This window comes from Alosa alosa, chromosome 7 (genome assembly GCF_017589495.1).
Source record: "Alosa alosa isolate M-15738 ecotype Scorff River chromosome 7, AALO_Geno_1.1, whole genome shotgun sequence".
Lineage (NCBI taxonomy): Eukaryota > Metazoa > Chordata > Actinopteri > Clupeiformes > Clupeidae > Alosa > Alosa alosa.
The window spans coordinates 30,610,193-30,627,084 of record NC_063195.1 but is presented as its reverse complement, the minus strand read 5'-3'; the positions used below and the strand labels follow the sequence as shown (position 1 = coordinate 30,627,084).

At 43.1% G+C, this 16,892-nt stretch overlaps 2 protein-coding genes across 3 annotated transcripts in view; both read right to left on the bottom strand.

Moving 5' to 3' along the window:
* The window catches only part of LOC125297474 (cytoplasmic phosphatidylinositol transfer protein 1-like), a 72,558-nt gene extending 64,379 nt beyond the window's left edge, over positions 1-8,179 (bottom strand). The window contains exon 1 of one of the 2 annotated variants that reach the window (XM_048247819.1): positions 7,404-8,179. In XM_048247819.1, the coding sequence (XP_048103776.1) occupies positions 7,404-7,451 (48 nt within the window). In that variant the 5' untranslated portion in view covers positions 7,452-8,179. The remainder of the gene's footprint in view (positions 1-7,403) is intronic. The other variant, XM_048247821.1, reaches the window with a different exon arrangement.
* Positions 8,180-12,929: 4,750 nt separating this feature from the next.
* The window catches only part of LOC125298435 (testis-expressed protein 2-like), a 45,531-nt gene continuing 41,568 nt past the window's right edge, over positions 12,930-16,892 (bottom strand). Inside the window, exons 10-13 of the mRNA XM_048249169.1 lie at positions 15,305-15,421; positions 14,419-14,628; positions 13,511-13,631; positions 12,930-13,411 (exon numbers count right to left, since the gene is read on the bottom strand). Of these exons, the coding sequence (XP_048105126.1) occupies positions 13,292-13,411; positions 13,511-13,631; positions 14,419-14,628; positions 15,305-15,421 (568 nt within the window). The 3' untranslated portion in view covers positions 12,930-13,291. The remainder of the gene's footprint in view (positions 13,412-13,510; positions 13,632-14,418; positions 14,629-15,304; positions 15,422-16,892) is intronic.

Here is a 16,892-nt window from a genome sequence, read left to right as displayed (position 1 = left end):
TCCCAAGCCAGTCACAGCTTGTGTGCTTTAAGCAGTCCACCGAGGAATACAAACTGCAGTGACCTCAGGGCTCATTGGGTTCGCTGTGGAGAACAAACAGCACTGGTCTGAATCGACCAGTCTCTGAGGCAAACCCAGTGAGCAGCAGGCCGCTCTCCCTCTCCGTCCCCCTCCATTCCGCTTCTCTCGCCTTTCCGCGTTCTGTTTTTATCAGAGTCAGAGTACGCCATGCGGCTGATTTCTCTCTGTTCTAACCTTTATATGTCAAAGGATTAAATATATCCACACCAAACACACGGCCACACGCAGCCACTAAAGCGCCTTCACAGGGGCCACTAAACTAGAGCCAAACAGAGAGCCATTGACTGACACTCTGTAACTGATAGCCTAATATTTGAACCAGAGACTCTGTGCAATCAGGATTGCATAACCTCTACAGCTGGCTGGCCCTGCCTGATAGGAAGACATGCGCTCACCACTCGGCAAAGCAACCCCTTTCTTGATGGAAACAAAACAGAAGGAAATTGGCTAGCATTAGCACATGATTAGCTGCTAAGCTCTACTCTATTAGGTGCCTCAAAGGAGCAGAGCATTCGTGCCATCGGCAAATACCGTTTGACCCCTTCTCAAGGTTTCTCACTGTGAGGAATTAGGACTGTCTAATGGACTAATACGGTCCAATATGTGTTGACTATGCCATTTTTATATGTAGCAGCACTCCATATAGTAATACACAGTATGTCTACACTGAGCCCCCCGGTGCTGTTTCCTTCAATGCGGCTTTCATAAATGTCACTGCCCCGTGGGTTAATGGTGTTGTGTACTCAGCTTTTCATTACTTTGCTTATATGCTACCAGCAAGTACTTTTGTCACTTTTGATAGCCCAGGCTGTCACCTCCATTTCAGCTTTCAGACTGCATGCTTCTATATTCCGAACAAGATTTAGTGTAATAAGAAATCAGGTGCTCCCCAAGCAGCCGCTGAGCAGGAAAGGTTGACCTCCCTCTGAGACGGGTAAAGACTGCCGGGTCCATCAAACCTTGTGGGCAGCGCGAGCATTAGTGGCCAGCAAATGGCCCATGACGGGTGGCACTGAGAGCCTATAAAGGCAATGAGAGGAGGTCCACGTCCATGGCGTAATGGCCTCTTTGCGGCCTGGGTCGGGCACCGCCAATCATCCCAAATGGCATCCTGATTGGATCAACAGCATTGTTGCCAGGGTGTCTTCCAGGGTTGTTGTGTAGCTCTCCCGGCTACATGCTCCCAGTTCCATGGGCCCTGCTAAATGGTTACACAGTTGGTAACACACACACACAACACTAATCCTGGAGACCACTGCATCACTCCTCCAGGAGTCAAGGAGAGAAATGACATCTGCATCTCCCAGGAGGTGCTGCTGGACAAAACAGACGCTGTCATGGCTGATTGATATCACACACACACACACACACACAATCTTTCTAACAAGCACCCCTTATGTCCAGGCTTATGTCCACATGGTTGAAATTCCACCAGGTCCGCGACCGTGCTGCCCAAGAACTTCACGTGCCCGTGTGCCTATTACTGACTGCCAATGATCGCTTGGTGGCAAGAATATATATATTTAAACCTAAGCTGTCATGGTAACAAGAAGAACTTCTAACCATGGGCGCGCAGTCTATTAGACGGTTGGATATGTGTATGAATATGTGTGTGTGTATGTGTGGGTATGTGTGTGTGTGTGTGTGTGTGGGGGGGGGTTCTGCTTGAACAGCTCAGTCTTTACTTCGCAGTCGAAAAGGGGTAGTTAGCTCCACAAAGCTGGAGGAGTTTGCGAACGGAAAGGTCACAGCAAGTTGTGCATTTTAATGAGCATGTTGATAACTGAGTGTGGGAGACGCTTCCCCAGATATGGTGTACAGTGAGCAGGAGCAGCAGGTTACACTTAACACTAGGCGTACGTGTGTGTGTGTACGTGTGTGTACGTGTGTGTGTAAGAGAAAAGAATGAGAGAATGTTTTCATCCCCACAATTCTGGTCCAGTGCACTAAATACAGCCGATAAATACTCCCACATTTATTTGGCATAAACAACGTCCATTACAGATTTTTGGTGTCTGTTAAAGCCCCTGCTGGACACTGATCTCAAATGCCAAGGCCGGACTGCCAGCTTGGTGCCAGCTAAGGGCAGTGCCCAAAACAAAGCATTAATCAGGGAGAGTGACGACGGCCGCAGCGGTGGCTAACCCCCCAGGGGGTGGTGGTGGTCATGGCTGGCGGGGTGTATTTGGAAATCACAGCTTCCACTGCTAATAAAAGAGCTGTTGATTAAGTGGCCGTGCCCGACAGATGGGGCTGACTGGAAGCACCTCGCCACCGCCGTTGACCGAGCTCGCCGCGACACTTCATCAGAGACGGCTCGCACCAGAGCACACACACACACACACACACGCACGCACGCACGCATGCCTTTCACTGCAGGCAAGTGGTACACTGACTGCAAGGTTTCAGGTGCTTGCAAAAAAAAAGCTTTTTTTTAATGAAACATTGTTGCCACTTATTGCAAATACTGGTGAAAAAACAGTATCTGCAATACGTGACTTTCTCTTGGTGCGAACTGTACTGCTAAAGACACACTGTGCTTTTACCTCACTGATGGCATGTCTCAGTTCCTTAAATAAATCAAAGGTGGCAGGAAAACCCAGCGCCGTGCATAATGAAAACAGGCAGACGTTTGCACAATGCATGCAAAAGATAAAGCCCCCCCCCCACACACACACAATCTGACAAGCCTTGGAGCCATATCCTAGTTGCAGTGCAGTAGACTCACATATGCAGGCTAGTGTTGCCTGCTCCACACATACAGGGGTGCGAATAATGGGGGGTGATTCATATTTGCACTGCTGCAGCACATGAACTCTTCCCCCTGCATTAGCAGTCAGGAGTAGAGCCCGACCGATAAAGGATTTTGAAGGCCGATACCGATACAAATATTTTTTGATTTAAAAATCCGATATTCCGATATATCGGCCGATATATATATTTTTGTTTTTCAGAAACGCGCAACAAAACATTAACAGATTTCCCTAACATTAGTTATTTGTAGTTATTTATGAGTATTACTAAAATAATAATGCATTTTAAAAACAAACTTGTTTATTTTTAAATAATATTGTCACAGTGGAACAGAGGAACATTGAAATATATTAAAGTTCTGATCAATAAAATGTATAAAAATAGAAACTTAAAAGGTGCCATGTGTAAGAATTGAGGTAAAAATATCCAAAAAATTAGCTACACGCATCAAAAGAATGAGAAGAAATAAGGGCGATGATGTCATTAAAAAAAATGACAAGGTATAGTGCTGCAGAGATATCAACCTGAATTAGCATGCTAAATTACTAGCCACAGCCCGACAGGTATCATAATACAAGTTTCGGCCATTGGAGGCGGTATGCGGGCAACATAACCGCCAGCCAAACTGCAATACACGTTTGTCGGTTGTTACTCTAGGGTAGACCATTTTACTTTCTGGAGGTATACTGTCCCCATCTTTTATGGAATGTGGAGTATGAATTGATTTTTTTGGCGGACATTACACATGGCACCTTTAAGATATGAAACTTAGTCTTTTGAACAAAAAACAATAACAACAACAACCAAATCAAAGTTACCAGTAGGCCTATTAAAAGACTTGGTAAGCTTCATAAATATAACTTTGAACTAAGACTTAATAATTACAAAAATAATGATGACATTATTACCATCATCATCATTTGTATTATCATCAAACAAGATAAAGGTCACTCCTAAATGTTTGAGTATGCGTGTGTAATAGGCTAATTAGTCCCTATTGCCTTATACTTATAATTACAATGTCAGCTTGCTTATCCCTTTACCTGCACTTTTAAAATTATTTCCATCAAGCTACATCAAACCATTTTCAATCATCAGTTGCTGCCTGCCTTCTAAAACCTACTATTTAGTGATCTAAATCCATTATGTAACTCGTTAATGCTGCGGCTGAATGACTGAAACGCACACTTGGCGTCATTGTATTTCACACACGTGTAAAAGAAAAGCTAACTTTTATGCACAAGCTATGTTTGATACTTTTTCTCTGTCTAAATGTTCACTCCTCGCACGTCTAACTTACATTTTACAATGCAGGGACTGTAACTACAGATATACTAGTTATAAATACAGTAATCATTACTTTATTTAGGCAGAATAAGTTCGTTGTGGTTTCCAAGCTCATTAATGTTAACGTTAGCGGTCTTCCACTGATATTCATGACATTAGCTAGCTTTGTGGTTAGCTAGTCTATGATGAGCCATAATTTAGCAGTGGATAACGTCATACTGCAAATTGTAACATACGCTTTCAAAATAACAGGCCGGGGAGAGATGATACGTCTCACTGCTATAACTGCCACGCTATTAAAGAAATACATCTTCAGTCACATTGTCAAAAGTTAAAAGGACAGACAGTAAACTACACTGTAACAACATAACGTAATTACTAGCTAATTCCGCTTCACTCTCGACTTATTTAACAGCAGCAAAACTGGACATTGTTTTCACGAATTTTGTCATGCTTATTTGAGTTAAGAGAACTGATGGGGATGTTCTTTTAATTGTGCAAGCTGTCTCGTGACCAAATCACCATGAACTTACTTCATGATCTCACTCGCGGATAACTGGTTCTCTCCCGACGCTGGCTGGATCATCAGGTTGCAGGATGTGTGGAGCATTATACATGAGTGTTGCCAGCAGGGACGGTGTAGAGTGCCCTCTGGTCAAACTAAACAACGCCAACACTCATGAATGGTTGAAGGGTAAATGCCGATACCGATAGTTTGGAAAATGCCTGATATCGGCCGATAATATCGGCCCGCCAATAAATCGGTCAGGCTCTAGTCAGGAGTCAGGAGAGTTGCAATTCAGAGTTGCCAGCAGCAGCAATAAGAAATATATAAATAGAAAGCTACACCTCTTAGGCCCCCCCTTCCACCTACCCACCCACCCACCCAATACAGATGGATTAGACAGGGAGCTTATGTCAAAAAATTGGGTGAGCGAAGTGGAATCTATTCTAGCAATTAATACCATTTGCGTCAGGCATTTGGGATTATATGCTCTTGCGTCGAGCAGTTCCTTAATCCTCAATTTCTGTGGGAATAGAAAGCACAAGGAAAGGTGAACTCATCTGGTGAGGGTTTTTATTTTTTCTCGCAAGAGAGAGCTTATGGGAAGAAACAGACCCAGAGGAGAGGAGAGAGGAAGAAACCAGGGAGAACTGAAATAAGCAATCGTACGTCATACTGATAGAGAGCGATGGCAGTGAGTCTGTCGAGCCGCTCTTCCTCCCAAGCCCAACGCTGGCCAACGGATATGAGTAAAAGGAAAAATGATTGCAGGGCTTGTGCCAGAGTCATGAGCCATTGCCAACTCTGGTCACGAGCATGAGCACGCCTGCTCAGGCAGCAGTTAATCACAGAGAGCCTTGGCGGCAAAAAAAAATCACCTGAGTGTAAAAGGGCTGTGAATCAGCAGCAGGGCATTGTGCAATGAGTAGAATGGCTTCAGCAGACCAACCAGTGGATCTGTCTTGTTTTGGGAGTGACTGACGACAGTGAGACGATCATCCTGGCCTTACGAATATGGGGTGAGAGTGATGCAGCCACCTTTGGCTTCATTCTTTCTTCTTTTGAGCTAGCTGGCACAGGAAATAGCCACAATGACATAAAGGCGGTGCTTCCTCTAACACCCCCCCCCTCCATCATGTCTGCTCAAGCCTGTGAGATGCAGTTGGTCAAGGCCAGTGATTTCTTTTCAGCGAGAAAGAAACTTAATCAATAGTGAAAAAAAAACAACACATAGCTGAACACAGACAATAGAATATCCCAGGCATGAATGAGTAATGAGTCCAAAGCAGGCGGTGAGTGGCCTGTACCTCCAGACAAGGTTACAGTCCCCTGCTGAGGCACAACACAGATGTCCAATGGACAATGCCAAAGAACACTCTCTGGAGGAAAGCACCAAAAAAAAAAAAAAAAAAAGAAAAAACTAAAACCAGACACGATACCATCCACTGTGACAAGCTGACATTATAGCCTACATTCCACATGTGGTTGAGCCACAACAGCAAAATGCTCAGATTTTGGTTTACTCCAAAATACCTAACTGGACAATTCCTGATTTCTCAGTGCAGCCATATGACATGGCCTAAAGAGGCCTTAAAAGGCCTAATAAGGTCTAAAATTGGGAAACTTCTGTATTTGCTGTGGTGCACAGACAGGCTTGGCAGACGCTTGAGCTGTGGACGTCAGTCCCCCCCTTTGCCATCCATCCACCCACCCACCCGCTAACCCAGATCAGTCAGTCCCCGGAACTGTGACAGCGAGTGTCTGCTTGTGGTGTCAAAGCCCCTGGCTCTCTACCAGATCAATGTGCACAGTCATGATAAAGGCCAGTCCTTCAGAACGGCTCTAGAACAGTGCCAAGGGTTCATTGTAGATGCAAGCAAAGGCTCGGAAAGAGTTAAAAACCTATAAACAAAATCTGCTGGACTGCTGTGTATCATTTTGGAGGCGTGTCTGGAGTTTTACTAAAATAATCTCAATCTCTTGGGTGGCTTTACAACTGACACTTAAAATTCACACAAATAAAATAAAGTTGGCGAAGAGTGTATTATCTATGTCAATGTATTGGGTGAAGTTACCCATAATGTTACTTTTTCAACTGAGTGTTACTTTGTGAACTTCATGTTTCCTTCATTTTAAAGATACAACTCATGTTTACATTTGACTAATATAACATAGCCACAGTCTGTGTGTGTGTGTGTGTGTGTGTCTGAGGCTCGATAATGCAAAATGTACACACTCACACCGACAGCCTATCGTCACTAGGAGCAATTATTGCTGTAATGATTTCCCTAGTGACAAGTAATAATCCTTTCATGTAGGCTATGGCTCGTAAACACGGACCACTTCGGCTGAAACGGTGAATGAACTCCCCCACCGTGGGCTCGTTTCTCGAGAGCATCGGATCTTTGATAACACCGTGTGCGTAATGGGCGGACTGTATGCGACCACAGGACTCGTGTGATGATAGCCTACTGTAGCTGTATTTAAAAAATAAAATAATCTGGAATGCCGTGAACGATTAGGCTACAGTATTAACATAATCTCATAAAATTAATTCATTGTTATATCTTTGTGCATATCCGTGTGGCAGTAACGTAGGCTATATTCTGTCAAGTCAGTCCAGACCAGCACACAAAGTTTCTATCATGTTTTGACTCACATACAGCAGCAGGCGTAACAAAATGTCAGTGTCCAAGGTTGAACAACTGTTTTCCTTCCAAGTTGTACTTCTTTCGTTAAAAAGTCTGGTAAAAAGGAGAAAATTCCAGAGACTTACCTCCTCTACGGTGAGTGGCATGCATATCCTGTACTCCTTCAGCAACATCGCTGTTGGTGGCTACACGCGCAATGGGTTGTTCTGGTACTCTGATCGAATCTTCCTCCCGGAGTTACCTCCAGTTGTCAAAGCTAGCTCAAATTTTGCTGGGCTAAGCATGCAAATAGTCCTGCGCGGGGGCTGTGTACCAAAGCGGAAATAAGCAAATGTCTGTTGTAGACCGTCTTCTTCTTGCTCCCTTGCAATAACCGTATCTTCTGAAACCGAACTGTAGCTGCAATTATGTATACCGACCTGCCCCCTCTAATAGACGGGACAGGACGAAAAAGTCACGGTCGAAATACACATAAAAACGATATCTAGGACATGACGAGACAATAACAGCAAAAGAAAAAAAAAACAGCTTGGTAGATGATGCTTGACGAAAAAGGACGAATGGTGGTTTCCGAGAAGGCTCTCTGAGGTTGAGTTACATCTGCTGAAACAGCACACTACAGTGGCAACCGAAGAGTCATCTTTTGAGCGAAACAAAAAGCAGAGCCACTCGCGGTTCGACACGAGTTTGGCGATGTTCGACCTCCTTCCTCGTATGTGCTTCTGTCACTAGTGGTCGGTCCTCGGATAGGTGCAGGGTAAAGAAACTTAACCGACCCTCACAGCCATTCGCCAAGCTGTCAGTTCATTCCTGATGGAAAGCGACGACGTGCTGTTTTGTTGAACCCACGGAAGCATGCTCCTTACCCACGCGGACAGAAAATATAGTACAGAATGTGCGCGCACTTTACAAGCAGTTCTACTATTGAAGTGATAAATTCCAGTAACGTCAGGCATAATAGACAGTGCTCATCTCTGGACTAATTGGACAACACGATTCAGTTAGAGTGCACTCAGGGGCCAGGCAATCACTTTGAAGAGATGGAATAAAAGAAAAATAAGTTCAAATATACATGGTTTACATATGTGTAAATTAACAGCACATTGTAGGCATAGCCTACTTATAGATTAATAGACTGATCGATTAATTAGGTTGTAGTAGAAAAGTCAAGTCCACTAAAGAAAAGTTTGGCCCAGAGTAGCCCGTAGGACGTTTGTTATACCAGGGATGTACTGCACCTGCCATGGTTTCTTCCCAAGACATCGTTACAATTCTAATGCAACTGACCTGTCATACCCAAATGGAAATTCTTCATGAACTAGGCATAGCCTACTCTGTCTTGCCTAGGTTATAACTGTCAGACTCCTAATACGATAGTTATCCTGCGGTGTAGGTAAAGACAACACTGACATCTGGTGGTATTTTAGATTAATACATGAATATCTCACTTTTGAAAATAATTTTTGTTCGACCTTTTAATAGACTTAAAATGCTATTTTGAAATTTGATTTGAAATGAAGCCTATAGGCTGTTTATTTAACAGTGTAAACATAACATTATGTGACTTGTTGTGAATAAGGTGCCACTGCACTGCACTTTCAAAGAAGTTGAGCATAAATGGGTAGTTTATGTTTAGTTTAAGCGCTCGCCATTTTCTGTCTGTCTGTGCACATCCAAATATAGGCTATGATTATATTAGACAAGGATAACTGTATGTTATTATGTTATGACTATACTTAAGAACACCTTGACGGTTGGAGAAAGAAGTTAAAAAACACCTTTTGTTTGCACAAGACACTTTCATCACAAAATATTTTCATCCTCAAAGTGACATTTCATTTTAAAACTACACCACTTCACATCTTGATTCAAATCTTACTTTCAAAGATCATGTTAAAAAATTGTGCAATACACTGAAATTTAATTTAGCAAATTTTAAATATATAAGAAATTCTCTTAACAATGAGGCATCTAGTACATACTTACTTAAGCAATGATCATCCCTCACCTTCTATACTGCATCACATCCTGGTCTCAGGCAAGTAAAACAGTGATAAAATCTTTAGAATCTTTGTACAAAAACTGACTTAAAATCCATGACAATAAGACATTATCATCACTGTCATATACTGGCCAAATATAGTTTGAGTTTCGAAAATCTAATTAAACACTCAAATGTGTCTTTAAATAATTTACAGTGCTACTGCTCCCCCTTTGAAAAAGCTTGTAACATTCTGCTCTGAAAATTCTGAGCGAACTACACGACGTGTCACAAGGGGGGAGTGTAGCATCCCACATCGTAAAACTCTTTCTCATGTGTGCCCATGAGACAGTGGAATGCCCTCCCCACAGAATACATATTATGTACAAATTCTCATACCTTTTCATGCTTGACTAAGAGGTGGATGTTAAGTAGACAAGTTTGCACACATTTTTAAGATGTGTGTGTGTGTGTGTGTGTGTGTCTGTGTCTGTGTGGAGCTGGATAGTACTAAACAGGCTTTAGTTGTATGTGTATGCTGGGCAGGGGGGGTAAGAGAGTGGGCTGCTGGCGTCCATGTTTCTATTCTAAGACTGCTTGTTTCTAAAATACTATGGCTGGCCATCACACCATCTTTAGTCCTATGGAATTTATTTATGTTACTGTTATTTTATTTTATTTTATGTTTTTATACTTGCCCAGGGACTACAGGTGCAAATTAGCAATTGCTGCTACAACCTAGCCCAAGACATATTTTCCTGGATCCCAGGATAAATGTTATTTTGTGCATTGTCCCTGATTCAAATAAATAGATTTCCATTCCATTCCATTCCATAACAACACATTATGACAAATTTTCACATTGGGCTTTGGGTTCTCAGCCAGAGCCTTGCAAGTCCACATGTGAAGGTCTACAACTTTGTGCAGTTAGGCCTACTGAAGACCTCCAAAAAATGATTTAGATACAGAACACGGACCTCTTCCACATGCCTTTAAAACATCTCCACAACACAATAAGAAATAATTTGTTCAATAAGAAAAGTCTTTATTTAAATCACTTTATGAATTATAATTACAAAGCCAGCAGAATACCATTTTTTTCCAACACCTCGCAGCCATCATTATACAAGGTAGGACAAAGCAAAACATAAAAAAATAAACTGTACAGACAAGGCCTGCAAACAAAAACATTTGCAACACTTGAGGAGAACGAAGAAAGATATATTCATTCCATAGAAGTTTCCCTAGACTGCTACGACTTCACCAGACCGGAGTCACGCACCACTGTGGCACATGACCAGCAACTGTTTCTATTTGGCTCTATAAAAGTTCCAGAATCATTTCTAAACAGATCAGTCCACTTTTTTTTTTTTTTTTCATAATGTCACCTTGTGACACAAATAATTTTCTTCATGTAATAATAGAACTCTTCTTGTGTGTCTAGTACACTGATGATCATTGCTCAGAGCACCAGCAAAAATAAACACACAAAACAAAACCAACAAAAATAGAAATTTGATTCGTACCAGTAGCAAGTCATTTAAGGCGCAAAAAGGTCAACCTGGGACATGTCCAGTTCAAAATGACAGATTCACTACATTATTAGATTTCTATGACGCTCCATGTAAACAAACCTTATGTAGGACGTGTGACCTCATCGTCTAGTGTGCAGTCTGTGCTGTCTGTTGAAATGAAAACAAAACCAAACTTGGTAGTGTGGGGAAACCTTCACTTCACAGAACACAACCAAACCGCGTGTGGCTGTCTGAGACTTTGCGACCTATGAGCGATTTAACAGCTTAAAAGGAGCGAGTGAGTGTGATAGTCTCGTGTTCTTGACTTGCACGGGGTGAGAGGAACTTGTTTCAGAGCTAAACTCCAATCACCAACTCTTTCAACACGCATGGAAGGAGCCAGATTTGGCTTCTTTCTAAAGGTGTTATCAGCTAAGCGCAAAACGCCATCCATGACACATCATTAAATGCAAGAAGAAGAGTAAACAGTGACAGCTTCCATGATTACTTAAAAAAAAAAAAAAAAAAAATTGAAAAACAGCAGTGGTATTTATAAAGCATTATATTAAGGAACTCAGGTCAGAGGCATTTTTTGTTAAGTACAGGAATATTCTACCGGATATAGGCAATAATGGCTTCAATCACAATCATATAATAATTAATTTAAATTTCCATGTGAATATCTCAATAGTGTTTTCAATCACTTATATAGAACAAATATTTATTTCTCTTAACCGAAAGAATACACTTAGCATAATTCAAATTAGTAACAACTATAATGTCATAGCATAAACTTCAAATGCCATACAGACACCCCCATTCTAAGGAATACGCCATCAGTACATTCATTTGGAAGTGTTAGGCCCAGATATACTGTATAACTGTTTAACTGCGACGTCCTTTAACATTACTCTGAGATAACACACCACAATATACAGTTGTGCCCCCTCCTATCTGTGGCAGTAGGTCCACTGGAACCTTAGGAAGGCTTTGGTGATGGGTTGCCGTGGTGATAACCATGCGGTGGCGAGGACATTGAGAGAGTGTGTGAGTGTCTAGCTCATTTGTATACGTGGGTGTGTGATGTGTTAGTGGGAATGTGTTGGGTTGGAGAGTTGGTGGAATGCGGTGCTATGTAGCCATGTAAAAAAACGACCAACAGAAAGAAAAACTCTTGGCTTACTGCAAGGTTTGTATCAACCACATGACACAAGATATGTAGCAAAAGCTAGCAATACAAGCAGGCCATCGCATGATTGCAACAGTAAAAAGAGCTTATGTGCACCAACATAAAATGCTATGAGGCATTAAAACAAATTAGTGACTTAACGTTAAGATTTTAAACCAACTTTAAGAGATACATATAAAGCTAAAGATTGGACCTACCCTACAAATGTCCAGCAATTTGGCTTTTGAAAGGCAAGCGAACAGATTGTGTGTAAATGGCAACATACATTATACTGTATACGTTAAATGATCTGTGAGGTCATTTCCTCAGAGCTTGTAGTGGAGTAGAAGTAGAGTGGTGCAACAATGTTAGCGTGAGGGTGGGGACGTATATCACAGTCTAGTAGCGCGCGCGCGCGCACACACACACACACACACACACACACACACACACACACACACACACACACACACACACACACGCAGACACACACGCACACACACTCACAACTCACAAGCAGTCTTTTGCACACATATACACACACTCTCACTCAGATATGACAGATGGTGCTAGACATCAACAGTCAATTATATACCAAAGACAGAATGTGGTGCTATAGATTCTTCACCACACATCTAATCAAACTTCATTTTGTTTTAGGTACGTATTAGGTACACACACACACACACACACACAATATATGGTCTCTCACACAGACTCTGGGGCACTGCCCCGCTGCAAGACTTGTAGCTTTATAAGCCCGTAAGTAAAACTTCAAGCTCAGGTTCTCTGGTCTTCATCTCTCTCCCTACACCAGATGTGCGTCTTTCTCCCAAGTCGTGAGATAAAGGCGAGTTTTCTCCTCTCGGGCAGAAGGTAAGGTGTCCGGTGAATGCAATAACCCATATGCCATGCCCTCAGTGGACACCGCATGTTTTTCATTACCCATAATCCCTCTCTTTTCCAGGAATCCCCTCCCTCCCCCCCCCTTACAGGCTGTCTAATGACATAATTCACGGCGTCTCCATAAAAACTCTCCATCACACAGATGAACTGGTTTGGTCTCCATGCATTTTCTACTTCTCCCGACTTTGGAGGCAATTTAAAAAAAAGTTTTCCAAGCAGCAAAAGTGGAAGTGTTTCCTTCATGGCATCATCTTCAGAGGTTATGTATTTATTTTTAAAATGTATTTACTTCTTTATTTATCTTTGAGAGGTCAAAAGGTCAAGGTCATGGTCGTCCTTCATAGGAATGTGGCACCAGCGGTGACGGTGCGGTCGGTAGTGTAGAGGTGGAGCGTGCGCGCAGGGGACCGCTCACGGAATACTGGAGGGCCGCCCACGTTCAGGTCACAGGTCACTGGGGAGGGCGGCATCGCACTCGGACGAGGGCGGGTGGGAGCGCGGGTCCATGGCAGAATGCATGATGTGGAGCCACACGTCGTCCATGTTGGGCATCACCAGGATTTTCTGCGGAGGGGGAGAGGGGAGAGAGTGAGGGTTAGGCTGGGATACATCTGGGAGCACACACACACACACACAGTTATGTTAAGTGGGATGAGCTGATACCTGGAACTCCTGGTAGAGTTTCTTCTCGATCCAGTCGGTGACGTGTGCAAACGTGACCTCCCTCTCTCCCAGTTTGGGCCGTGCCCTCAGGTCCAGCTGTGGAGGGGTGCGGAAGCCATACCTGCAGCACACAGCATCACAAGGCACTTCCATCAACATACAAGTCATAGGTAGTAACAAGGGGTCTATTCATCCTATATTAGTTTTGATGATGCAAATACAAGTCTATTAATACATTTATGTCAACATAATTGCTATATTGTTTCTATATTGTTTCTATATAAGTTTCTATTTCATTAATCTTGATAATAAAAATACAGACTTACTAATGCTGTAACATCTATCAATATTTACATCAATATCTACACAACGTATTTGAGAAAAGGACACAAGGCAAGTTTATAATGTCACTTTAGATAAAAAAATCTGCAAATGACTGTGACTGTAATAAGGACGCATGGTAAATTATTCAACACATCAAGTCAATATGCATAATTTCCGCTGAATTGTTTTCCCCCTCCCTGTCCTTCCTTTAGTATCCACTAGGTGGCATGAGAGTGCTGCACAAGAGACATGGCCTGAAGCATTACCCCCACGACAGCTGATGTTGTCAGTGTTACATGTTCGCTGTTCACAGAGAACGGAGCGACCATAAGAGAGGTGTGAAAAAGCTTTGATGATGGCAGCTTAAAAATGCACCAAACCTTTGATCAGGAACAGCTACTGGACCATTACCATCATTACAGGACTTACCACTAGTGTCCACTGAAGCCTCAGGTTTCGTCAGACTCACACATAATCATTCTGAATTACTAACCTCAATGTCCCAACAACTAACACTTTTACTGAAGACACACCACCCCCGCCCTTTCCTATTTTTGGTACAATCCTTATCAAATGGGCCATACCATATCCTGTCGGTGGGGGGTGGGGGAATGTTGACGGCCAGCGTCCCCCGGCACTCCTGCACCTCCACAGTGAGCAGCAGCGGTGTGTTGGACACCTCCTCCATCTTCTTCTTAATGAACTCCGTCTCCGTGGCTTTCTGGAAGTACTTGGACTTGGTGATCTTGTCCACGAAGCGCATGATCTTACTGTGCTTGTGGCCTCCCACAAACCTGCGGCGGAGACACTTGGTTTAGTCTGATTTGAGCTCCACTATTCAGCTAGCTGTTGCTTCTGCTCTTCTAGTCACATTAGAGGCAACATGATAACCAGGACAGTGATGCACATGTATTTAGACGTTAGCATAGCATAGCCGCCTGATTAATCATCACTCAGTACGCTTGTGTGACTGCTCCAGAGTGAAGTCTATGGCATGATGGAGGACAAAACCCTTGTGGGAAAGAATAAAAGTGCCGACTGATCGATCACCTCACACATGCCAACGTCACTTGTTAGCCTGCGCTAGAGGTCAATAGAACACAATAGAGTAGAGTAGAGTACAATAGTGTAGAGTAGAATAGAAATGAGTGTCCAGTAGAGTAGAGTAGAGTAGAGTAGAGTAGAGTGGAATAGTCTAGAGTGTCCAGTAGAGTAGAATAGAAATGAGTGTCCAGTAGAGTAGAGTAGAGTAGAGTAGAGTAGAGTGCAATAGTCTAGAGTGTCCAGTAGAGTAGAATAGAAATGAGTGACCAGTAGAGTAGGAGTGCAATAGTGTAGAGTGTCCAGTAGAGTAGAATAGAAATGAGTGACCAGTAGAGTAGAGTAGAGTACAATAGTGTCCAATAGAGTTAAATATAAATGAGTGACCGGTGAGGGGAGTGATGAGAGGGAGTGTGGCTATACGATTACCCTTCAGCTCCAAGCGTCTGGTCAGCTGTCAGCTCAGGGGGATCCTCTTCATCAGACGAGCCCGCGCTGGAGGACTCCTCATCACTGTCTGCCAGGCAGTAGGCTCGTGGTCTGGAGCTGACCATGACACACACACACACACACACACACACACACACACACACACACTCATATAAAGCCTTAACTGGTTTGAATTTACAATATGTAACTGGGAATATTTTGAGCATAGATAATAAAAGAGATGACTTTTCAAGCTCTTTAAAATATCTCATATCACACGCACACTACCGGTATTACATACGGACAATAATGTGAAGGACGGGCAAAGTGTAAAGTCTTACGTCTAACTAAGAGAAATGAACACTTCTAAAGGCTAAATCAATTTCCTAATTTAACACCATGGGCAAGACCTTAACGGCAAAACATTGCTGAATCAGTTCCATGTGCCCACATGCCACACGATGCCTACAGTTCATGCACGAGGACTTTGCTTGTTGATAAGACTTTGCACTTTGCCTGCCATTTAAATTAGGGTGCATAATGTGAAAGAATGACATGCATTGGCTAACATGCCAAGAAACATGCTACCACTACTGATCTCTGATGACACACGTAGGCCATGGCGACAGACAGAACATGAAAGACAGAGATGTGCTCTACAGCTCACGGTACTTATGAGCCAAGGGTTTGGAGCGGCATGCTTTGCAACAGCTAAAAAATGTAATTTCAATGGGTTAAAAATGACTGGTTGTGACTGGGGAAAAAAAAGGTGTCGAAATGACGAGTGACTCAGAGGTGCTGAGTGCTTGCAGGCACGTTTGCTACGGTACCTCACACAGTTATGACACCGTGGAGACGACAGGAAGTACTGTAGGTTGATGTCCCAAAAGCAACAGGAAGTGAGAAGAAAAAAAAAAAAGCCCCAAGACGCAGACGCTAGTTACTCACCACGTGTGAAAGGGAAAAGATGGAGAGAAACGCAGTGAGGCATCCAGAGAGAGGCAGGAGAGAACAAGAGAGGGAGAGGACAGTTTGTTTACTTGCTATTTTAAAAAGAAGACGGAGAAATAAGGAGAATAAGGAGAGAGCAGTGCAAAATAAAAAACATGACAAAGTTAACCACACAATTACAGGTCAGAGAATCTTGACCCATGGCCCATATTCACACCCTTTCCCACACAGACAAGACACCCAAACGGTTTCACTTGCATTTCTTCTCTCTCTCTCTCTATCTCGGGGACGCTGCAGGAGGCGGCTGCAGAGAGGAGGAGCGGGCAGGAAGTGGTTGACAGAAGGACCCTTGAACTACAGTAGAGCGCGCAGGGCTGCTTTGCATGCAGCGGAGGAACTACAGCCAGGCCTGCAGGCAGCAGCTGCTATTGTTCTGCATGGCTGCGTCATTTTAATATCACTGGCAACTCAGAGTTATATCGTGATTGCATAACTGGATGGTTTGGTGAAATCCACTGAGACCGCCATTAATGTAAAATATAACAGTGGGACTTGTAATGATTGTGCAGTAGATGCCGTCTCCCACCATGAGGGAGTACAAAAGACAAATGCTCTCAATGCTCTCACTAACGCACAC